This window comes from Netta rufina, assembly GCF_964035555.1.
Source record: "Netta rufina genome assembly, chromosome: 3".
In the NCBI taxonomy this organism is placed as follows: domain Eukaryota; kingdom Metazoa; phylum Chordata; class Aves; order Anseriformes; family Anatidae; genus Netta; species Netta rufina.
The window spans coordinates 73,964,519-73,989,152 of NC_140125.1; the positions used below are offsets into that span (position 1 = coordinate 73,964,519).

The 24,634-nt window shown below is 36.7% G+C and overlaps 1 protein-coding gene across 1 annotated transcript in view; it reads right to left on the minus strand.

Moving 5' to 3' along the window:
- The window catches only part of REV3L (REV3 like, DNA directed polymerase zeta catalytic subunit), a 120,510-nt gene that overhangs the window by 33,617 nt on the left and 62,259 nt on the right, over positions 1-24,634 (minus strand). Inside the window, exons 6-18 of the mRNA XM_084284866.1 lie at positions 24,456-24,550; positions 23,799-23,903; positions 22,706-22,790; positions 22,472-22,620; positions 22,053-22,181; positions 19,626-19,863; positions 15,503-15,642; positions 8,134-12,334; positions 6,777-7,759; positions 6,097-6,179; positions 4,851-4,976; positions 3,143-3,335; positions 617-728 (exon numbers count right to left, since the gene is read on the minus strand). Coding sequence (XP_084140992.1) covers positions 617-728; positions 3,143-3,335; positions 4,851-4,976; positions 6,097-6,179; positions 6,777-7,759; positions 8,134-12,334; positions 15,503-15,642; positions 19,626-19,863; positions 22,053-22,181; positions 22,472-22,620; positions 22,706-22,790; positions 23,799-23,903; positions 24,456-24,550 — 6,639 coding nt within the window. The remainder of the gene's footprint in view (positions 1-616; positions 729-3,142; positions 3,336-4,850; positions 4,977-6,096; positions 6,180-6,776; positions 7,760-8,133; positions 12,335-15,502; positions 15,643-19,625; positions 19,864-22,052; positions 22,182-22,471; positions 22,621-22,705; positions 22,791-23,798; positions 23,904-24,455; positions 24,551-24,634) is intronic.

The window sequence follows — 24,634 nt, forward strand, 5'->3', positions numbered from 1 at the left end:
GTCTGTGGTTCCTACCTGCTCACAAAGCCAAGGGCTGCAAAACAGGCCTCCCAGCCTTGGTGAAGATGGGGAAAACCAGCAGTTTTCCAAGTCTGTTAGAGCAGGGGATTTCCATTCAGAGAAGACAAAACTAATGAAGGAAAATAATTTTCAACTACTGGTTATTGTAATTTGTCCACAGCAGTTTCAGTATCATGTAGGGTTTTTATGCCTTGCCTCAGAGTCCCTAGAAAAATTCTTCCTGTCTAAGGGGTTTTCTGTAGCTCTCAGCACTGTTAATATCTACTATTCTGAGAGTTTGAGAGAGAGATGTGTGATGAATTCTGGTATTAACAGGAAAGGTTGTATGTTAAAGAAGATTACCGATATGGCTGATTAGTTTCAAGACTGTAACTCAGCTGCTTAAGAGGATCTGAATGTGCTTGCTGTCAGAGAAAAGGAAAAGCAGAAAAGTATTTTTATTCAAAAGACCACCATGCTTGTCCACTCTAGAAATAAGCCTTTGAGGGAAACAACAACAACAAAAATCAGTATTTGAGAGACTGGTAGGGGTTGAAGGAACTAAATCTGCTGTACCAAGCCTGAAAAATAAAAGCAGAACGTACAGATATGCTACCTTTTTACAATATTCACTACTTCCTGGAAAAGAGTTCTTTCATCAGTAGCGTAACTGACTTCTAGTCCTGTAACTCCAGATCTTGTGAGCAAGGGTGCTTGGTCTCTGCTCCCTAGAAAATAAGTAAAACAAATCATTACATTTTAGAAGGAATTCCATGACTTCAGTCAATAATATTGCTATAGAATAAAACATTAAAAAATGATAAAATAAAACACGGAACACATCTATTTTAATATTTAACATTAATTATTAACACAATTAATTCCAGAAATTTATTCTGTTCGTCTTGGGTGGAAACGTTTGTTCTTTTCATTTTGTAAAATTACACTACAGTGGTAATCTCACACAAATTCTCACATATAAATGAATTTAATTCAAACGATGTGTCACCATTTTAAATGTACAAGAGTCCAGATACCAGAGAATTATTTTTCAATAAGAAATATTAAAGGACTATATGACAGCTCTGACAACGTTTTCATGCAAAATATGTATTTTAATTGCTAGCTTAGAGTAGTTCTTTGTAAAATGCTTTGAGGAATGGAAATGCTACACAACAGTATAGTTTTGTTTTTCAGTACACTTCTTAAAAACACTGTGAAGTCACCAGTAGAAATGGAAAACCATCAGCAAGTGTGCTCACAGTCTCACAGTGCAAATTAAAAGTGCCTACACTGGTAATGTGTGTGTAACAGCTAAATTCATGTTCATGTAGGAACTGAGCATTTGCCTTTCTGAATACAAAAAAAAATAAGTGAATAATAATACACAACACATACTCTGTCTCTTTATTTTCTCTGTACAACAGATTGTAATATCTCTGATTAAGGTAACAATCTGCAGTTTTTAAAAGGCATTCAGCTTTGACACATTCTTAAGATCCTGATAATTAAAAAAAAACACCACATGCTTTCAGAAATAAATGTTAAAATGAGTACTGTAACTTGCAAAGCAATAGTAATACAAAAAGGGAGAAAAAAAAAGGTGTATCTTAATGTCAAGTCACTCCACATGGAATTCAAAAAGTTCTAACCAAGAAAATACTGACAGCCCACATCAATGAAAGCAAGAAATGTCACATGAACATTTAAACATCACTTCATTTCACTAATAAAAACAAATTAGAACCTTTTTTTCAGAATATTATTGGAACTCTTTACAGAAAGCTTTTTCTTGATAATTTATCAGACTGGCACGCACCTAGGGAGCCACAGAATTCTATACTGTGACAAATCTCACTTAGTAAGTTAATGGAGATAATTTTCCTAAAGATAGTAACAAGCATATAATAGCAGAATAAACTTCACTGAGAATAGTAAGGACTTAGTGCAACATGATAAAATATCCACGATACTTTGAAAAATAAACTGTTAAAAGAAGGAGCTGTTGCCTTAATGCTAAATTTATTTTTGGAAAGTTTTTGTCCAGACTTTTTGATTTTAGACAGTATTTTGTGGTTTAATACTTATTACAATGCCAAAGAAACCCTAAAGGAAAGAGGACAATTTTATTTTTTTTTTACTAGCCTAAACCAGTGGTACTCAACCTTTAACAGCTGGAGAGCCACTTCTTTATTAAATGGAGTTGTAGAGCACCATAAAAATCAAGTATCAACAGTGTGATTTTTGTTTTCCATCATGACACTTCAATGTGTGATGATGCTGCCTCATCATCATCACATATTGATACATCACGACATAACACATCAGCATCCTCTCTCCCAGCAGCATTCTGTCTTCAACCCCTTCTGGCTGCTAGGAAGAAGTGAGGTGGAGGGGTGGAAGGGGCAAAAGGGCAAGTTTTTCCCCATTCTGCCCCACGGCTGCTGGGTGGGAGGTGATCTCTACTCTTACCTGTGGGGGGATCCCAGCAGCTCCTTTTCTTTCCCCCTATGGGAGGGGGAACTTCAGCGACTCCCACACTGCTGGTCCATTTGCTCAGTGCTCCCCGCGCTGCCTGATAGAGTGGAGCGCCGATCAGATGCCTACATTGCGAGAGCCGCCTGTAGGGCCATGAAGAGCCACATCCGGCTCTAGAGCCACAGGTTGAGTATCACTGGTCTAAACAAAGCCAAAAAGGTACAATAGAATAAGGGCCCCTGTTTAGATCCTAAGAGGATCAGATAAAACCACAAAAATAACCCTTAAGTAAAATATAAAACATACTGTCTTGCTTTTAACATTTTCTATTTGTAGCTATCCAGCAATTTGAGTAGGAAACTAAAGGCAGGTTTTCCTCTTTATATTTTCAGAACACTGCAGGAGCTTGTCCACAAGTATGCAAGCATAGGTATTTTGCACATGTGTATATTATTTGTGGTTTACAGCCCATGCAATAGTTCTTTAGAAGATATAAGCAGGAAAACTCTATGTTTAATATGGCCATTCATCCAACAGTCAACAAGACAAAATTAAATGAGCTAAATAGTAATATAGATACTCGATTATATTTTGCTTGCTACTGTTTGATTATTATGAAACAAGTATTTTTGTAAAGTATGTTAAGAAAAAAAGAAATAGGAACCTTGGCTTGAGAGTGTCCTGTCTCTATCAATCACAATAGCACCAGTGATTTCTTTTTTATCAGTATTTGGCAGTGCTGTGTCTGATGAGATGCAATAGAATAAAGCACAGATCGGATCAAACTCCGGGTCTGGTTCCAAATCTCGTCTGGTTCGAGCATGTAACTCCATACTGATGAGGGTAAGGTGTTGGACCTACCAACAAATAAATACAATAAATTAGTATGCTTTGGAGTGTTCTTAAAAAAAAAAATATTAAGAGGAGATTATTAATACAAATTAACTAATGACAGGCTTTCATGTGGTCATTCTATATTGTAACTGAGAGGTCACGCTTGAAAATTTATAGAAGTGATTAAACATGCACCTCTGGACCTCACCTTTTTGCAAAAAGCACCATATTACAAATAAAGTTACCATTTAATGCATTTTTACACTCAATTATTAAAATTCAGTATTTGTTTCTGAGTACTGCCTTCTTGTATCCAAAACAAATACAAATAAGCAGAAATGCTCAATAACAATTATTAAATTCTCATAGTATTTTCAAACAGCTTAGTATATTGGGCAAATTCAGTTATCAAAGTCATCAGGAACAACACATCACTGTTATTCTTTATTTTCCTTTCCCTCTCTCACCCCAAACTTGCAAACAGGCATGAAGACTAAATCACTTACAGGAAGACATGGAGAGTACCTCTTTTTCCCTTAACTTGCATAAATGAACTTCCACATCATGTTGCTATATCTTTTTGCAGAATAGTTTGCATTAAGAAAATGCTAATTCCTGTATATCATACACTTTTTAATTTATACAGTATTTAGTACTGTTTCAACACTATTTTGTTTCTGTGTTGTCTAGCATAATATAGTTGATAAACTAATGAGTGAGTTGGAAGGATTACAAGAGAAAAATTACAAATACATCTGAGTAAGCAAGCTGCCTGGGGGACAGTCTGATTTGCTATGGGTTTGTGTCCTAGATCACTAGAGCCATCAGTGAAATAGAATTGCTCTATCAAGCTACATCTCTATTTCCTGCAATATCATTACTTTCTTGTGGCTTCTCCTACGTTAGCTAGTCAGCACATAAAACTATCTCTCAACTCCAAGCCATGGGCACAGGGACTGTCTGTGAGTCAGCTGGCCAGTCAGCTGCCAAACGCAGCAGTACAGTATTCACATTACAGCCCTTTCTCCAGCATTAATTTTGATCTTTCTCCTCAGACCAAGCACTGACCAACATGTTTCATGTAGAAACACTCTTTGAGGTATCTAGCACTCGGTTAAATGCAGCAGCAATGGCCAACAGATTCAGAAGTTACCATGTGGAGAGAGATACAGGGAGGAACTGCTGACTGAATGAGGTCAGAAGACTTGTTAAGGATATGATCTGTGGAAGTTACAACCAACTACTTTTTCCAGTAATATCTTTATAGAAAACCCTACTATTTCCTCCTCCTGATCTCCCCCTTAGTGTTTGTTTAAAGGAAGGTTTACCATCTACTCAACAAAATATTCTGAAATTCAGTCCAATACTATTAAATAAAGGCACGTGGAGAACAAGTTGAAACTAGTACAGCAATTACTTAAAGCTGCAGACATCACACACTGACTTTTAAGTCAGGAGGAAAGGATTTTTAAATACTGCCATTATAAAACTAGTCTGATGAACTATCGTTTTATAAAATAACATATAATGTAAGTTACCTCATGTAGAGATTTTGCTTCTTGCAGGTTTTGCACACTGACTTTAAAACCGTAAGTGTTATTTAAAGATGGTCCTTCGATCTCAGAAGATTCTCTCTTTGGAGAACCAAGGGCAGCAAACTGATTCTATCGAACAACAAAAAAAGCAACACGCACACACACACATATTGAAAAAATTACAGGTTGCTAAATTAATACACAATAGTTTCAAAATTAAATACAAGTTTACCAATTAAAATGAAAATGCTACACTACAATTACTAAAAGCTTTCTCTATTCCTATCATTTTGCAGCAGGGAAACAAAAGTTGTATCTTTCTCCTTTTTAGGAATAACGTTAATGAAACATCATAGTAAAGCCAAAGGCAGTTTAAAATACCTGGTTTTGTTTGTTTGTTTTGTTTTTTAAATAAGTTGATGTCAGTTTTCTTAGAAGCTTGTGGATATCAGAACCATCAAGTCTCTATTTGCTCTTGAACAAAATTCATATTAAAATTACACTGTTTTGGTCACCACTTTATAATGGCACTGAATTAAGGGTACATTTACCCACTCGAACTGGGTGAATGCAAGTATATTAAGAACAGAAAAGACTGTCAAGTCAGATCCATGATGCACCTAACCAACTGTTCTGTTTCCAGTAAGGGGAGCAGAAATACTTTTTAAGGAAAACATGCCAGTCTGATCATTTCACACAATCCGTTCCCTTTCTACTCTGTCAGCATGCCAGTGCTATTCACTGCCTTTTATGTTTTCAGAAAATGCTTAAAACATTGTCTGAAAGCTAATGTAAACACACAGAGATACAAATATATACATGTGTATGTGTGTGTGTATTAAGGGGAAATCAAAACAGAACTTAAAAAGTATGCTGTAAACAAAACGACGACACAAACTCCTTAGATTGTGTCTCTTATTGTTCCATTAGTGTTTCACTACCCCCAAAACATAGAACATACCCTCAAAATTCAACTTGTTTTTTGCTGCAAATAAAACTTATTTCTTCTTGCATACTGACTGTACAGCAATTGCACCTTCCCATCTTAAATATCCTTATATCTTTTCAAGATCTTAATAACAACAAAAAACACACAAAAGAAAATCATCCTAAAAAATTCTACAAAGTTCAAAAAAATGTATTAAGGATGTCTGGTTAACTTATGAGAAAGATTATTTTAGTTAGCAAGAGAATGGCAATGTAAGTGTAGCATAATAAAAATGCATCTGTGCATAAAGTCTTTATTTACCTTCATTTGTGAGGTCAGAAGTACTCTTCGAAGACCATCAGTATTATGTCCTCTCTTACGACACAGTTTTTGGGTTTTTGGTTCTGTAAACAAAGAGGAGTGAAAAACTGTTTAGCTTCAATAATATTGTCTAGACATTGAAGAACGTGCTGGAAACAACCAGAGGCATTTGGTTAACATTATAAAAATATATTTAAAATATAAACAAATATAACATTATTCTCTCTCCAATCCAAAGCACAACTATTATGATTTGGTATTTACGGACATTTAGGAATGCACAGTACACAGCCAATAATTTACCACTCCTTATCTCGAGCATCAGAATGTTATTTACACTCCACATTTAAATTATGTTTGTAATATAACTTATTAAAAGCAATGTAACAAACAAGATTTTCAAATTCTCCAAGTTAAGCTATACTTTTTAATACGATTTTTAACTTGCATTTTGGAGTTCAGACACTAAACAACATCAAGAAGCACAAGTGTGTTCTGCTACTAGACTTTTGTCGTAATTAAACAGTTATTTTAACTAAAATGTGCAGGCCTTTTCCTTTCCCAAGCTAATTTTAATAGATTTTTGTAAAGATCTAGGTTATTTTCTCAACATGTTAAAAGAAAAATATCATATTCAGGAAAACATTCTGAGTATCATTAAGATCAGGTAATGAATTTACCTGTTGATAAAGGAGTAAACCCCAAAACTTCAGGTATTCCGTCACTATTTTTTCTTTGCATGATGGGTGTACTATGTAAGCGAATGGATTCAGAATTTCCAGGATCTTCGCTATGTGGCAATGGAGACGTGTCAAAAGTCATCTTAATATCCTCTTGGGTGGACGGAGAATTTTGTGCACTTCCAACAAGTGCTACATCATTTTCTTCCACAGAAGACAAAATAACATCCTGACTTTTCCACTCTGCCTCTTCTGCGTTGGACTGTTTGGGATCTGGAGATGCTACTTGTTGCCAAGGTGGAAGCACTGGAGAATCTGGTGAACTATAATTGACATAATAATCTTCCTCCTCCTCCTCCTTATCCCGTTCTAGTGTTGAAGGAGTAAGCATCTTGCTTTCAGATGGAGTTTTATCGGAGTCTATGTCACTTTTAATATTTATATAATTTCCTATAGTACTTACAGACTTATCACACATTTCCTTGGTTTGTAATTTTGTAGGATCTGCCACAGAAACAGGAGAATCCTTTGTAGGCACAACAGGTCTTTCATCTTCCAGGCTTGACAAATTTAAATCTTTAGCTGCTTTTACTACTTCTTTAGGTTTCTCTCCAGACAATACCGTGGAGCTGAAATTCTCGGCTGCCTTTTCCAGCTCAGCAGGATGATTCTTAGGCAATTTCTTGAAATGTTCATACTCTTCTTTGGCATGAAGCCATATCTGAACTTGTTGCTGGCTTGGAGCACACTTGCATGGCATTATAACTATTTTTTTGTCTTCGCTAGTTTTATGGCTATTACTTTCTCTTTTATTAACAGTAGAGTGACCGTGACGAGGAGGTGACCCTGGTCTAGGACCTTCTGTCATTGCTGAAAATGCAGTCTTCCAGAGTCGTAGACCTTCTAATGAGAAGTCTCCCTCAAACTCAAGCAGGTCATTTGGAAGTCTAGTTTCTACCGTGAGAAGCCGTCCTCCAATCTCCCTGAAAAGAAAATAGTTCGAATTATTGCTTTGCTCTAAACTGAACTGCAGGCACTCCAAGATGATAGACAAGCAGAGTCCTGCTAACTAGTCTTTTCACAATGCAATTCCTGTGGGCAGCATCTCTCTTTTACAAATCAAGCAGGCAGACTTTCACTAACTACAATAATATCAAACGTTAAAAAAAGAAAGTGTCATGAATGAAAATGGGTATTTGCAGGAGAAGTATAATAATTTTCAGCTTCAAATATAGATATATCAGATGGAATCTTTCATGCATCTGTGCCACGTAACAGCATAAAATTGTTTACAGGAATAAATTAAATTTAATGTAATCGCAAGCATATGTAGACAGAAATGCCTTTAACACAGTACCTTGGCTTTTCTGGAGCATCGGAAGGATTACTGCAAAATGGTTCCTGATAAATAGTTTCTGAGAGATCATGATCCAGCAAAGTTGCCATGATTTCTTCACGGCTGGGCGGGGACATGAGCGGCTTAAGAATGTGAGCAGTACGAGGTGTAAAACTTCCATTCTTTGATTGTGAGGGAGAACTGGTAGATCTCGGTGAACTATCTGGAGTTGGAGTTAATGCCTCGTTGTTTCTCGAAACATACAGTTCTAAATCCTCAGAGGCTGCATCTATAAGTTCACCATCAGGAGAAGACAATATGGATGCAAAGGAGGTATTAACTGAATCAAGTGGTTGACAGGGGTCAAAAGTGGTTTCTTTTCTAATGTGGCTCTGAATCCAGTCTGAGCTGGTTGGCTGAGGAAGGTTGAGAAATCTCTCCTTATTTACCGTACTTCTATTCAATTTGAACTTTTCATTTAAACAAACCTCTGTCTCTTGCGTACAAGAGGCATCGACAGAGTTAGATCTAGAAGCTGAAGGATGGACATTTTTCCTCCATTGGCTATGGCAGTGGTTCTCGTTATTGTCCAGTGAGGTTTTCTCAAAAAGCTCAGGGCTCAGAGAACCAGATCTTATCCACTTACTTGTGCTTGACGAATGCTGTTTTTCTTCATCAGATTTTTGGTCATTATGATATAGAAAGTCATTTTCTGTTGTTTGTCCAGAACCAAGATCTTGAACTGCGTCACTCAAAAATTTCTGGGGCAAATTTTGATCTGCTGGGACAAACTGGCTTGCAGAGTAAAAACTGCAAAATCCTGTTTGCCCTATGGTATTAATATCAAAGTTGTAATTGTGATCTGGAGACAAGCTATCTTCTAGAGAGTAACAGCTTTCAAAACCAGGGTCTGAAAAAAAAACGGGGCTGTCGTCAGACACAGAATGATCGATGCGACTAGTGACCTGCTGGCTTAAGGACTCCATTTTGGAAAGCTTTGCTGATTTTTCTTTAGGTTTTGTATTCCTGGGAGCACGTGCTTTTCTAGGCGATGTGACTGTCCGTGACCTTTTGACTGCTTTATTCTGTTCCGCGGGGCACGGCGTACTTCTGCTCAGCTGTGTTTTAACCGGTAATGGTTCCTGTGCAACATTTGCATTCTGAGCTTTCTGCTGCCTCTTCTGGAGCAACTCTTTCAGAACAGCTAGGCCGGACTGTCCTTCACTGAACACGGATGGGGCCACTATAGTCCTGTTTTTATACTGAGAGATGGGTTTTGGTTGCATGGTCGTTTCCGAAAGAGGTTTCTGTTTTACCGTTTCAGGTTTAAAATGGGACATGTCGAAAATAAACCCTCTCTGGTTTTGATCCCAATTTAACTGTTTCACTGGACTCTTCAAAGAGGTTACAAAACAGTTCTTAGGCAACTGAAGAGGCCCAGGGCTTTCCTCAGATGACTTAAGAATAGAAGAACAAGGATCAGAATGCTTGGAAGCCTCTGGTAAACAAAAAATCTGCTGTTGATTATTGTCTTTACAATGCAAATAGTTAGTGGCATGCAACTGATCCATCTTTGTTGTGTCCAAAGAGTCACGAGATTCATTTAATTTTCCAGCTGACGGTAAATACCTATTTTGCAAGTTTTTTATCTCTTCTGCTTTTATAGAAGTTTTATCTTTAGAGATGCGCACATTCTGTGTTACCTGAGTTGAATGATTAGATGGGTCAAATATGTTTTTAACGAGAGCAGGTTCCTTCATTCTAAATACAGCATTTTGAGTCCTAGGCCTTTGAGAGCTCATTTTTGGTACTTCCCTTCCAGGTGCCGGAGGAGTAGATGTGAGAGATGAATGAGGGTCTTCTCGAGGAGCAGGTAAACACTGTGCATCTCCAGGCTTATCAATTTCCATCAATGAATGAAAACAGCCTGACGAATTACCTTGTGCATCAGCTCCTGAAGGGAGCTGTGCTGATGGTAGATATCCTGCTGGATAGCCAGGCAGAGGACCATCCTTCCGATTATGAAGTGGCTGTGCACTGAAAGAAATCTCAGGCAGATCTGGACGTTTCAGCACAAACTTCACTTCTGTGGTAGAGTGAGTATTTCCTTTTTCATCTTTAAATACCATGCGCTTTCTTGAGGACGCTTTTTCTGTTGTTTTCTGTCTTTGCTTTGTTCTAGGTTTCTTCTTTCCATCATCTGCTGTTTTATCAGCCTGATTCATCTTTTTCTTTTTCTTGGTTGACACAGCGGGGCTAGCAAATTTCTTTTTACATTTCTTAACCTGAGTTTTTGCTCTACTATTTTTTCCTACGCTAGAATTAACAGTCTTGCTGTTGTACATATTAGGGACTCTAGTATGTAAAGCTTCTCTATCCATGCTGGTCAGGATTTCTTCTGCTTTTGGATCAGTGGGAGACCAGCAGCGAGGTGGGGATGTGTTTACTGGGCTTGTGCTTCTCTCAGAAAGAAAACCTAATTTAGACATAACATCACTATAGTTATAGTCACAGTCTTCAGCTTCGGCATTATACGACGGTGAAGGAGGAGAAAGAATCGTATGAGTCCTTTTCCTGAAAGATAAAGTTCTTTTAATATTTTTACTACCTGTTTTTTGTGGTTTTCCAGCTTTTTTCTTGGTGGACTTATGTTTTGCTTTCCTTTTGTGACTTTTCTTTGGTGTTAGTGGATAAATAGGATATTTGGTTGCAGGAGAGTCAGGAACTTTTGGCCAAAAGTCTTTTAAAGGTGCAAGCTTTCTATATAAATTCATCTTTTCCTCCGTGAGTACTACTCTTTCCTCACTAGAATCTACTTTCCCTAGTTTAACAAGCATATTTTTTCTCCCTCTAAATCTATTGATGATAATATATTTAATAATAACAGGTGGCAATTTTTTAGAAAGTCTTCTACGTTTTCGAGACTTCTGAGACCCATCCAAACTTTCAACACTTTCTATTGGTTGAGGTAGATTAATTTTTGAGTTGTGTGCGACAAAGCTTGATTCACTGTCTTCAGTCTCATAATTTACCTTCCGTTTAGTTCGAAGTGTGTATTTATTCCCACATAATCCAAACGACTGCTCAGTTTCAAGAGATCCGTCTCCAATCTGGCAGTCATTACAATTAGCAGTACTTGTAGGCATTTTGTTTTCAAAAGCCTCAAGAGGAACTTGGACTAAGTCACTAGGTAAAGCACTATCCTTATCAGGAATATTACTACAAGCATTACCTTGTGTATAGCAGCTTTCCTTCACTGATACAACATCATTTACAGTTGCAGGCTCCTGATGATTGATAAAACTATGTTTCTTTTTATTCAGCTTCAACCTGGACTGTTTGTTGCCTTGCTGTAATTTGTATGTTACAGGAGCTAACTTTTGTGGTCGGCTGAGACAATTAGAAAGAACAACACTAGGAAAGAACATATAATGTGCTGCTTGTTGGCTGAGGCTTGGCTTTTCTGCTTTATGCTCCTGAAATTCTTCATACCTAATTTTAAGCTTATTAAGGCCACCTTCATCAGTGTTATTTTCAAGTGAATGTACCACAGTTCGACTGCCTCCTGAACAAGACACCAATTCACAATTTTCTGTAACTGTTGCTGGAAAAAAACTATTTATACTTGCGCTGCTGGATTTTTCATTTACTTCAGAGGATATTTTACCTTTGGAGTGGCCAGAGTGGCTCAAATCAGAAAAGTTAAAAGAGTTTTTATTCAACATGCTGTCACCAATGTGGCGGCCCACATGCATAAAAGAGACATCCTTTTCAGCTTTTCTGATGCTAGTATACTTCCTGCTAGGTATTTGTCTGCTCACTGATGAAATATCATCTTCATACTCAAAAATATTATTTTCACATGAAGAAACAGGGAGAGTATCTTTCTTGTTACTCTCTTTATGTGAGTTTTCTGCATGGGTACTATTGCTGAATGATGTTGGGTACTTTGCTGTGTAAGTGCTTTCTTTTGTAAGAGAATGGACTGAAAGTTCAGGTCTTGTTTCCGTGTTTGGTTGCGAGAGGTCTTCTACTAAATCTTCATTATTCAAAACGTGGTTAGAAAGGGCACTTGTGTGTTTACACTGAAAAGTAATTTTAGCAGAAGACGGGGGTTCTAGTGTAGCAGCATCTTTGTGAAAGATTGAGGTCTTTACAGACATTTTGCTTGTTGCAATGACGGAGGAGTGAGTTCGAGAACTTTCATTATTCAAAGGATTGTCTGAAATGGAAGACAAGCAATTTTACTCTAGTTTTCCTGTAAAAAGAAAAGAACACCTAAGGTATTAACCCTTTTAATTATATTTTCACGAAAGCCCTCCCCTACAAAAACAAACACACAGCCCCACCAAAACCTCTTCTAACTTATATTCCATTTATGATCATGACAACTACAGATCCCAAGTACATGAGTTGCTTTATCAAAATCACATCATTAGTACATTTCTGTCTCAGATATTCTGTCAGTTACTCATAAATGGTGGACATACATATATATTTCAAAGATTTCATACTGGCTTTCTGAAAGAAGGTTTCTAAAATCATTTTCCAAAAACCACATACAAAGAGATTGACTTTTAGAAAAGCTTGTATCCTGGTTTGTCCCTGAGAAGTATGCACATGTACAGGCTCTAAAAAACAAGGGAATGTACTTAGGTATTTTCTCCATATAGAAAAGTAATTTCACAGAAAGCTGAAGCATGAGCTTATAACACAGCAAGGGCTTTGGATCAACCATCCTGTGTGCCAGCTGTAAGGTTGTTTGCTGCACTTTAAAGCAGAGCAATCCACCACCCATTCAGGCGTTTATGTGAAGAGCTTGCACTGTTTAGTTAATTATAAATTCATATCCACACGTTAACTTTGCCACAGAGGTCTACAACCAGCATGTGCTGTGGTAACTGTGCAGACTCATGACATGAACTAGGACTACTTCTCCTCTCTTTCATTGTTACTTTCAGCACCTTTACTGCAGGGTAAGTATGTGCAGGAGATGGTAAGTAACAAATTAACATCTGCTTCGCAGGACATATGCTTGTTTATAACTATAGTCACAGAATCACAGAATCACAGAATTTCTAGGTTGGAAGAGACCTCAAGGTCATCGAGTCCAACCTCCAACCTAACGCTAACAGCCCTCCACTAAACCATATCCCTAAGCTCTACATCTAAACGTCTCAACACCAAGTAACTACAAAGAGTTTATTCCACTGCAGAGGCAGATACCACAGGGCTCCTGGCACATGGCAGTTTGTTCACGTGTCCACAACTCTAGCTGAAATGCTGAAGGGGAACAGGAGTTAATGAAACATGCTGTATGTTTTGGAAGCATGAGCTGCAAACTGTCATACTAGATGGGAGGTCCTTTGAGTATCTGCTTTTTTTTTTTTTTTTTTTTTTTAAGTCTAAACTAATTTGTGGATTATCTTAGATTCATAGTGCCTTCATCTTTGCAATTTATTTGTAGCAGGGTGAGAATAATAAACGGAAGTCTCAATCTGTTTCTAATAACACTTTCTAATGCATACACAGAGTCACCGAGCTGTGAAACACAGCTGGGAGATGCAGCCTGTGATTCCTGGGAGTAGGAGGAGGTATCCACACAAAGAATGAGGATGATTAATTGAAGACCAAGAAAATGGGAGTTCAGTGAAACACCACATAAACATTTGCAGGATACCTGACTATTCAGACACCTATGAAAGCTGCAAAAATACTATTAATCAATCAGATGTTACGGACACTGAGATTCATGTGTGGATAAACATTTTTTAAATTCAGATGAACTGGACTGAGATCTGTTTGAGTATCTCCTGTTTTACAAAGTTTATATATAGTAGAAGTTACTTTATATCCGATTAAATGAGCAGTAATAAACTTATTTTAAGTGGACATTCTTTTCCTGCATGTGAATATTCAAAATACTTAGACTATTCTACAATTCAAACAATGATGTAAGATACTATTCCTTTAGCCAGAAACATCCCTTTTTACAGTAAGTTACAAAGTATAGCAAATAAGGAAATCACAATTGTGCATTTTGCAAAATCAATCATATGAGTAAGTACATCAAGTAATGTATTAATCCTACTATTATACCTTTTTATGTTTTTTTATATTATATATAAGCAAAGGAAAAAAGCCAACTATGCTTTTAAACAGTGAACATGAAAGAATGGTTGAAGTTGCCTACGTACTAAGATCACATAGCTCACCTTCTTCAATACAGAATTGCTTATGGGTATATTAAAGTATATTTTGTGTACTGATACATGATGTTTATTAGTTTGTCAAATAGCTTCAAGAGACACTAATACATAACATCTGTAACAGATTATATCCTTTCCCCCAAGAGCAAATGCATGTGCACCAACAAGATTTTTACACTAAACAGTTCTTACTACGGATTAAGGAAAGTTTCTACCAAAAGCCACAAATTAAATTAACCACAAATTTCAAATTTTAAAGACAATGAAATATGAGTAATACAACATCTCTGAAACAAAGAAAATCAATTACTGTTGATTATACCAAGAACAAAAATGAACTTAATACTAGGATAACTCTGGATACAGATGTATTCTATCCCCACCCCAGGATACGTACATTTTACATTGTTTCACTCAGAACTTTATAAATATGAAAGTAGGTAGCTTGGCTAATGAAACAAATAATATTAGTTATGTATTTGCCTAATCTCAGTGTGCATTCTAGTAACCAAGGTTATTTCGAACAAAGACAGACTGTTAGAAAGAGATGGCAAGACCTATCTCTACAGATTACATTTTTTTTTTTTTAATATTTTAATAGTCTTTTGAAAGGCAGTTTCTTCTGCAGCAGCCTTCTACTGCATAGTTTTAACTCATGCAATCCCAGGATGTGAACATGCAATCTGCTGAATGTAACACAGGCTCAAACAAAGGCTCACTGTATTTTAGCATGGGTGGCAAAATACTTGCAAAGCAAAGTTACCCATCTAAATTTACACAATCATACATTTACTATACATGATAAAATCCCAGCAGAATAAATGGTCCTATGGAATCATTAATTTTAGCAGCATATTTGTGGAACAAGTAGTAACAGAAAAATACCCCTTGCAACAAAGAACTTCTCCCTAACACTTATTAAACAATACCCTTTTTGAACCATTTATACAGTAGGAAATGCAGATTCTGTTAATTCACTGTAGATGATGGGATTACAATACTGTTGACTGATAAGGAAGATGTTAAGGGCCTTCTTCTGCTATAGACTGCAATACATTTCCTTCCAGCTGAGACAAGAATCAAAGATGCTTAGGACTTTCAAGAATTAGCAAATTGATCTGAAAGCAACCTATGACCCAGTTAGTGATTCAACTTCCAAAGCCATTTTTCTATTTACTTACCACCATTTTCATCTGCAGTCCCATCTAACTGAGGTATAGAGAGATTAGTTAGGAGCATATTGCTACCACTCCACTCCATTTCTTCCTCTGAAGATGAATCCTCTTCTGTTGAACTTCGATGCATATTTTTACCAGCTGACCTAAAGGAAATGAAGGAATCATTTAATGCAGAAATCTTCAAGTAGAAAATACCTAAAGCCACAGGGAACCTCAAAATCAAAAAGATGCGATGTTACATGGTTGTGAAATTTGGGCAAGCAAAGTGAAACCAAAAAAACCCTGTTATATTTCTCACTAAGAAACTCAAAATATTATTATTTTAACAGGCAATGAAAGTAGTAAAAATTCTAAAATCTACAGAGGGGAACAGCAAAAATCACTTGGTTAGGAAGTTAGGGGATTCCAATGCTTGATTTTGCTTCAATTTCACTGAAATTTAATTTTATTGCTTGAAACTTGAGGACTAAAGCAACTGTCCAACATGCTTTTCAGTTTAGCTCTTAGGAAATGGCTTTTTTTTTTTTTTAAAGGAATCTCTCTCTCATGGCAGGCTTAATTAAAGCACAATCACCAAAGAAATGTTTGTTTCCATCCCTCCTTGAACATTCTGAAGTTGCTGTTGCTAATACTTCAGCCACTCTACATTAACTGCTCCAAGCTGCTGTTTTTAAAGTCATAAATCTGCTGGAGAAAAAAGAATAAATCTACAAATACAAACTTCTGATGATTTTTTCCAGGTTTTTAAGGTGGAATTACTGTATAATGAGGAAAAAAATAAAACAGAAAGCCTCCCAAAACAAACCCATAAGTAAATTACCACTCTAGAAGCACTGAATAATTTGATTTCTTCTTTAAAATAAATCATGAGATAGACTTAATTCTTTGAAGTGGCAAGTTATGTTGTGGTTACAAGAAGCGAGTCCAGATAAATCTTTAGGAACTTTTCATTTGTTTGTTTTTGTTTTAAGATAAAAATAAATCTATCCTAGTAAAGAATTTTTTTCAATTGATGAGCAGCTTGATATACATAAAAATATTATTGTGTAGCACCTTAGCAGGTGTAAATACCAAGGTTTTGAAGTAATTTAGGTCAGTGTGCTTTCTCATTGCTAGTTCATCTATTTTTGAAGAACCCTTATCTGTAGAGTACAACTAGATCATGAATTATGTGCATCATAACACCACAAACATCTGAATGTGCTCAGCAATGAACCAGCTTGGATTAAGCCGTGTTTATTAGTTCAGGAGCAATAAGTTCAAATATGGTTATATGATTCCAGACTAACTCAAGTCTGGAAGCAGCATGGCTTGAAGGAGAGACCTCAGTAACAAGGACAGATGGGCTCACAGTGGCCATGAACTAAGTCAACTTAGTTTCCCCTCTTCTGTGCTCCCAAAACACAAAACATGGAGAATTACAGTACAAAGACATACAGCTGTATATCCAAGTGAATATCAAACTGAGGGGAGAAACCAATACTCTGGAGAGTAGGGCTGTTATCCCAAGGGATCTTAATAGGTTGTGGAATGAACTCACAGAAATCTCAAAGACTTCAGCAAAGACAAATCCAGTGTCACATAAATTGGATGAAATAACTCCATACACTGCTATGGGCAGGAAGCTTAGGGATATGGTTTAGTGGGGACAGTTAGTGGTAGGTCAGAGGTTGGACTCAATGATCTTGAGGTCTCTTCCAACCTAGAAATTCTGTGATTCTGTGATTCTGTGAAGCTACCTAGGTACGAAATGGTTTTGTGGAAAAGGATGTAAAAACCCTGGAGGAGAAAAGTCTGAGTGTGCAGTGTGCTTTTGTAGCTGCATCCTGGACTGCGACTGCCAGACTGTAGCCAGTATCATTAGCTGTGAGGCTGCATCTGGAGTATTGGGCTCAGTTTTGGGCTCCACACTACAATGCTGACACTGACAAAACTGGTGCAAATCCAGCTGAGAGGCACCAAGGTGACTAGAGGCTGGAGCACATGATTCATATGGAAGGGCTAAGGGAATAGGATTTGTTCAGCCTTGAGAAAAAAATAAGATCTTGTTGCACTCATCAGAGACTCGGTGGGTAGATGTAAAGAAAAAAAACAGATTCAGAGGCCCATGGTAGTATGATAAGGGGAACTGGACAAAGGGCTTCCTCAGGGAATGTCATGTATAAGGAGAAAATTCTTCACCATAAGGGTGTTTGAACACTGAAACATGTCCATAGAGGCTATGCAACCTCTAGCCTTGGATATATTCAAAATTCAACAAGAAAAGGTCTTAGGCAGCTAATCTAGTCAAAGCTGCTTTGACCACAGCACTGGACTAGATAACATTTAGATGTTTCTTCTAACTGGGATTATGCTATGATCCTGTGCACAAAGCAAATCTTTGTCGATATTAGTAAATCAAGTCAGGCTTGAGATAACTTCTGCAAAGAGCAACTTGGATCTCTCTGCATTCAAGCCTAGCATTTAGATTCCAGGAAAATTTTGTCTAACACCACATGACACCACCATATGGCTCTTCATGTCTTGCTGGGCTTTTATCTCCCATCAGAAGTCAAATCCAAGCTGTTTAATTCAGTCACTAGGGTGTTGTGGCAACACGTTATCTCAATATATCACTTGATATAATAGAAGATTGGTAGATTCCCAATAACAGCAAGTCATAGTATGTATGCATGCATTACGAAGCAGCACGAACAGAATGAACCATAAGCAGAATAGGGTTGGATCCATCGTCAGACTCAAAGTGGTTCTTCATGCATGACCTGAATCATACCATGCTCTCTTGTGAAGTCAGTCCAAATTCTGAAGTGATCACACTGAAGCAAAGCTTGTAATTCCCTCTAGATATCAGCTGACTCCACGTGGAAGCACTTGCTATGTACATTCTCCCTAGTGCTTTCTGTCTGAGATGAAGATGCAGGCATACACGAGCAAGCTACTCATGAGCCAACTCATCATGTCTGATGAGTTTTTTAGATGGATTCTTTATTGTACAAAAGCAGTTAATTGCTTCAGGATTTACTTGACTACAGAAATTGTATAGTCGTGCCTATAGACAGCTCTGCCCAAGCTAATAAATTCTGCAAGATATAGGCTAGTTTTACACAAATACTGCAACTAAGATTAAAGAAAAGTGTTTTAGATTCTGGAAATTCCAACTTTCCAGAGTACTGAGGGTAAAAAAAAAGAAAATAAAGGTCAAACAGGAAAAGTTGCTTTAGAGATGAAGTATCTCTAGAACCAGGAGACTAATGATCTAACTTTGGATTCTGTTACAACTTTTCTGCATGCCTTCACAAAATAAAAGATTCAATATTTCTATGCCTCTCTTGCTCTCTGAATCATACCATAATTGTGATTTTCTATTAAAAAAATATCAAAATGTTACATCTGTTAAGTTTCTCATCTCTCAAATAGAATTATAAATACCAGAAGGTGCCTGCCTAATGCATGAGTGACGAGAAACTGGATATGCTTCTTTCAACAGTCATCAGTGCAGACTACAAAATGTCATTACAACCTGAGAAGGTGTTCCAAGATTCTTGGCCTTAAAAATATTCAAGCTGCTGACCTTTAGCAGTCTAACAAAGTGAGCAACATTCATGTTTCAATTTAAGCTTTGAGCGAAGAAACAAATGTTCTTCTCAGAACACCCATTCTGGGTCAGGTCAGTCTTTGCAAGAATGTTTCTTAACCATTCACTGTAATGAAAGTTAAGGCACATGCATGAAATACACCTTACATTTGTACTATATTCATGGTGTGACTTTAAAAAGAGGTTACAACTAAAATTTTCATACTTGGACTTGTAGAAAAAAAAAAGCTACTCAATTTTTCCTCAAACAGCAAGCTAGAAGCTTATGTGAAGTCAAACCTAAACATTTCACTTATATCTGAAACTGAAAGAGTCACATATGAAACTGAAGAGTCACAGCATCAGCTGCACAACTGCATTCTGTCCCAAGATCTGCAGAATTTTTTTCAATGCTTTCAACAGAGACATCTCTATGGTGCACATTAGCACACTTGAAAACGGGGGGAGGAGGAAGAGTAAGGGGAGAGGGAGAGGAGGAGGAAAGGATGTGGCAGAGAAGAACACATTAAGAAAAGAAAATCACATATATACCTTCTTTTTGGCCCAGGCTCTTCAATGCTACTGTCCCACCTTTGCGACATTACCAAGCTAAGTTCCATTTCCTCTTTCTCGCACTGTGGCTCATTTTCTTCATCATCACTGTTCTGAGAAATTCGACAGCTTCCAAGAGAACGATGGTGAGAGAGTGTTTTGTGATGTCCCATCTGATAGCCATCATTCTCCAAACCAGCCAATAGATCAATCATGGCCTCATCAGCACTACTGTTCACTGCAGAAAGAGCCCCCAAAACACAATTTATATTTTGTTCTCCTTGTAAATGCCTAGTTATACTCTCCTGGTAAAACAAAACCCTCAACATTTAAAAATCTACTAGCTTGCTACTGTCCAAAGCAAAGTGGTTACAGAAACAAAGCACTCTTCATACCTGTCTTATTTTACAGTTTTATCATTTGTTATGTTTTGTAGTTCTTTAATTAGAATACTGACAATCTTCATTTTATTTCTGCCCTTCTGTTCCAACTGTAATAGATTTAGTGGAAGCACTTCTCTCGGCCTCCACCCTCCTATACTTCCTCATGTTCAGTAAAGCCTCACTCTCCCCTTTCATTTCAGCATGCGTGCCAGCTTCTGAAACATTCCTGCCTTCTCTTGCTCTCTCCATCTCAATGGCTGCACTAACTTTGTTGGGCACTTTTCTCTGTGACGCTTGGAAGACTTTCAATCACTGCATCTCATGAAAGATGGTGCTGATTTTTAGTGACTGCTCCTTCTTTCGTTTTGGAATTTCCTATAATGCTTAATTTCATCTCCCCTTTCTTGCTCCTATAATCTGTGTTACTATTTCTATGCTCCTTTATTTCACACCAAAAGTTCATCTGATTTTGTTCATCCCTTATATCTTATTTTTGATTTGTTTTATCTGAACCGAGTTTATACCAACTCATGCATGTTTTCTCATTCTTCATTTTTATTTCTTAAGCATCATTCCAAGTCATAATTTTTCTATCACTCTCTTCCTGATTACCTTTCATTTGACCTCATCACCAGTTTATGGTTTCCAGTCTATTAGGCATCTTTGTTACTTCTCTCTCCTTTTCCTCTGGCTGAAGAACTACAATGTCTATTTTCTTTCCTCAGGAAATACCACAATTTACAGTGATCCTGAGAATCGTATGGGTCTCAATATCTGTGACGAAAGCATTTTCCATTTCCCAGCTTTACAAAGGCTTCACAAGACACCGCACTATCATTTAGAATGGAAAACATTGCCTTTGCTGGAGTTCTGAATAAACTTCACTTTCTTGCCTTCTTTGCCCTTCATAAGGCCTGTCATTAACCTCCAAACGACTTCCCATAAATATAAACATTATTGTATATTTCACAGCAGCAGCAGTAATGTGTTTCACAGCCCTTATGGCACTTTGAATCTACAAAGGCATAGTAAAGACTAGTCCATGCTATGAAGGAACATGAGAAACTGATGGTAACATGAGACACCAGCAATTAGTAGCCACATGATAAAAAGATAAAAGGAAAGAAAAAGAAAGAAAAAAATAAGGCGTAAGATTTCCATCTGATTCCCTACCCACTGGAAAAAAATGCTCCTTTCAACACCCCTATTTGGTTGAGCTATTCAAACACACAGACACAGGACACATCTGTATAACTATTAGCCATTTCTCAACCTCTCAAAATAACCTTTTCACTACAAAAATCAGCGCGTATGTTTATCAGCTTCCATGTACCTTCTCAGAACGTACACAGAATAGCATGAGCTATGTACCTTCTATCTCTTCTATAGTATTTCTACCTGAAGTAACTTTCCATGCAAATTCCTTTGTTGTGCTATTCTATTATTGTTTTCCCCTCATGCCACCCATGTTTGTTTGTTGTCATGGTCTCTCTCCCTCTCTTTAATATTTTATTGTTCTTTTTTCTTTGCTTTCAACCATTCTTTTGTATCCATACATTTTGGGAAATATTTCTTGTGTAATTTGCCTCTCATTATCAGCCTACTAGAGCCCAGTATCTCCAGACAGCAGAAATTCTAAAGACAGCCCATGAGCATGTTCTCTACCATTACTGTGAAAAAGACACGGTAACTGCAAGAATATCACAGACAGACATTCAAAATCCTGTTTAGTCTAATAGTTTTAGTCCTACAACCCAAGGAGCATAAAGAAGAGTACTACCCTCCAAGAGACTGCATTGAGCTGACCCGTCAAGAGGACAGGCTTACCTAACCAGTAAAGCACAATAGCTTCTACAAATACACTGTACTGGTGACATTATTAGAAAATAAGATGTTTTGTGGTGGCAGAGGTGAAGTTTCAATTTGCTTGACAAATTCTGTGAGATAAAATACTTTCTTTCACAACTAGCAGGGTAAGAGAGCACAATGAAGACTGTGGAACAATAAAACAGCCCAGAAGAAAAGACATTCCAATTATACTCACTAAAAACTGCAGTCTGACTCAGTCTTTGAGACAAATGATGAAAACTCTGACTATTCTCCACAATGTTTAAAATTGCTTCTTCATTAATAAGTGCTTCCTCTTCTTTATCAGTATGCATCCTATCAGATTCTTTAAAAGAAAAACAAAAAGCAAAAGGATAAACCTTCAAAGAGTCACAGACATCAATACAGTATGAAAGCAAACTACTTGAAATGGATTTTACTATTAAAGTTTGTTTCCATTATTTGCTGCAGCAATTTTAAAAGGCTTACTCTAACAACAAAATAAAAGTGAAGCTACTCTTCAGAGTTTTTTTCACACTTGACAATCAAATCTTCCTTAGCTTCTGCTAATAGCATATACAGCCAAAGCATGACATAGATTTACACCTAAGCAATTATGCTATTAAAAATACTCACCTTTGTTCATCTTTTTATCTTTATGCACTTCTACCATATTAGCTGGCGTACACTGAAAGGCTTCAGGAGAAAGTACCTCAGAATGTAGTGTTAGCTCAGCAGAGAACTCCTCTGATCCATTACTGTAGTCCACTGATCCTGATAACGTTCTAGTTAATTGAAAACCAATTTTTAAATGCATATTTACGGTTTACACAGAATACCATAGTTTATGGCAAATGGCTAAGCACTTACACAGAGAAGTCATTTTGCTTGAGGATTTCTTTAAGTCTCTTCTGAAAATATTTTTCACTCTCTGTTGCTGGCACAAATCCACGGTCTTTAAAATTTAAAAAAGATATGTTATTCACTTTTTCTTGGGCCTCCCAACACAAAGAGAGGCTAAAATTCCTAATTCTATTAGGAAGTAGCTCAAAGTGGAAGTGTCCGCTAATTCTAAGTGTCAAATTCGAGGGCTGATTTTTCAAGTGTATTTAAAAACTTGAAAATACTTCATCTACTCCCATTGATCTCATTTTCAACTGCAAGTATTAACAGCATTTAAAAATCATGTGGCAATTACATCAAGGTGAGCATCCACGAAAAGACAACTTAATCAGTGAACAATTTTGAAAATTTTGGTTTATGAAGCCTGAATAGAATTACAGAGAAACACAAGAACAAAAAGCAATCAGAAAGTACTTTGCCTCAGCCAGAAATCTATGTTTTTCCTTCTTGCAGTCCTCTGACTTGCTTGCCAAATATCATTCATATTTTAAAAGAAACAAGGCCTAGGCTCTACAGAGAACAGTCTTGTTCATTATGCAATTAATTTGCAGAGCACAGTCCCATGTAATGAATTTTACATAAAAATAAGGGATTTCTCTACCCTTCTATGATTTTCATCTAACATCACCTTCGCTTTATTTCAAGGGAACTGGCCTTATCATAAACTGCCATTGAAAGGTTCAGGATAAGAGATTTAATTTTGCCAGTATTTAAACATTTAAATATTTTCCATCCCAGAGTACACAACCTTAATTGTCATCATCATTTATCTTGCTGAATGCTCTGCAGCTAGCTCAATCAAGATGCTTTTAGGCAAGGTTTTGTATCTTACTTTTAAATCTGGAATACACATCCTGGTCAATCAGTAAACTTGGAACAGCAAAACAGTACAGCTAAAAAGCCCTGAAATTTGATACACTGCTTTCAACTCTACCTCCTGCTTGCTTCTCATTCAAAGTTTTTGATAAAGAGCTGCATAATAAATGCTTGGTGGTTTGTTGTAATTGTTTTAAATTATTATTATTATTATTATTATTATTATTATAATTATTATTATTACCTTGTGAATCTGGTGTCTTAATCTGAGAAGATTCACATTTCTCTCTCCGTCGCTGCTTCTCATCTTCCCATATAGCTTGCAAACCAGGGTTTCTGCCAATCTGGGCTGAAGTACACAATAACACATGAAGGGAAGTCTGTCAACATGATAAAATGGATTTTTCCCCCCAGATTTAAAAAAAAACAAAACAAAAACACCTTTTTTTTTTTTTTTTTTTACCTTTTTTGTCATTCTAACCTGTTATTATTTTTACTGCGATTCTTGCCTTACTCAAGGATTCAGTGTTATGCCAAAGTTATAGCATAAAACTCCTAATTGTTTCTAGAAAATTCTTCAGCTTTTGCTGGTCTTCTTACCAGGTTTGTGTACATATATATATGTACACATATACACACATATTTGATATTGGTATTTTACTTAGAGGTCTGAAGCCTTCTGTTATGCATTAACGAAAACCTTTTTGTATTGCTCTGAAAATAGACTATTTTCAAATTCTGTTAATGTTATGTTAATGTTATATTAATGTTATAACATTACCAGATCACTAATACTGAAATCTGGAATCTGGACTGCGGTTTAACTAAGCTGAACCTTAACAAAGAGATGACAATACAGTTGTTTTAAAACATTTTATGTGCAAAGTTATTGATACTTCACCTTCAATATCCAGTTGATTTAAAATGTCAGCAGCTACTGCATCCACCTCCAATTCACAGGTACTTTGTGGCTCAACACCTTTCAACATTAAAGAACTGTGACAACATAAATAACGTCAGTTAATTTTATCAGTATGTTGACTTTGAAACATGCATCATCACTGTTTTTTTTAACTAACA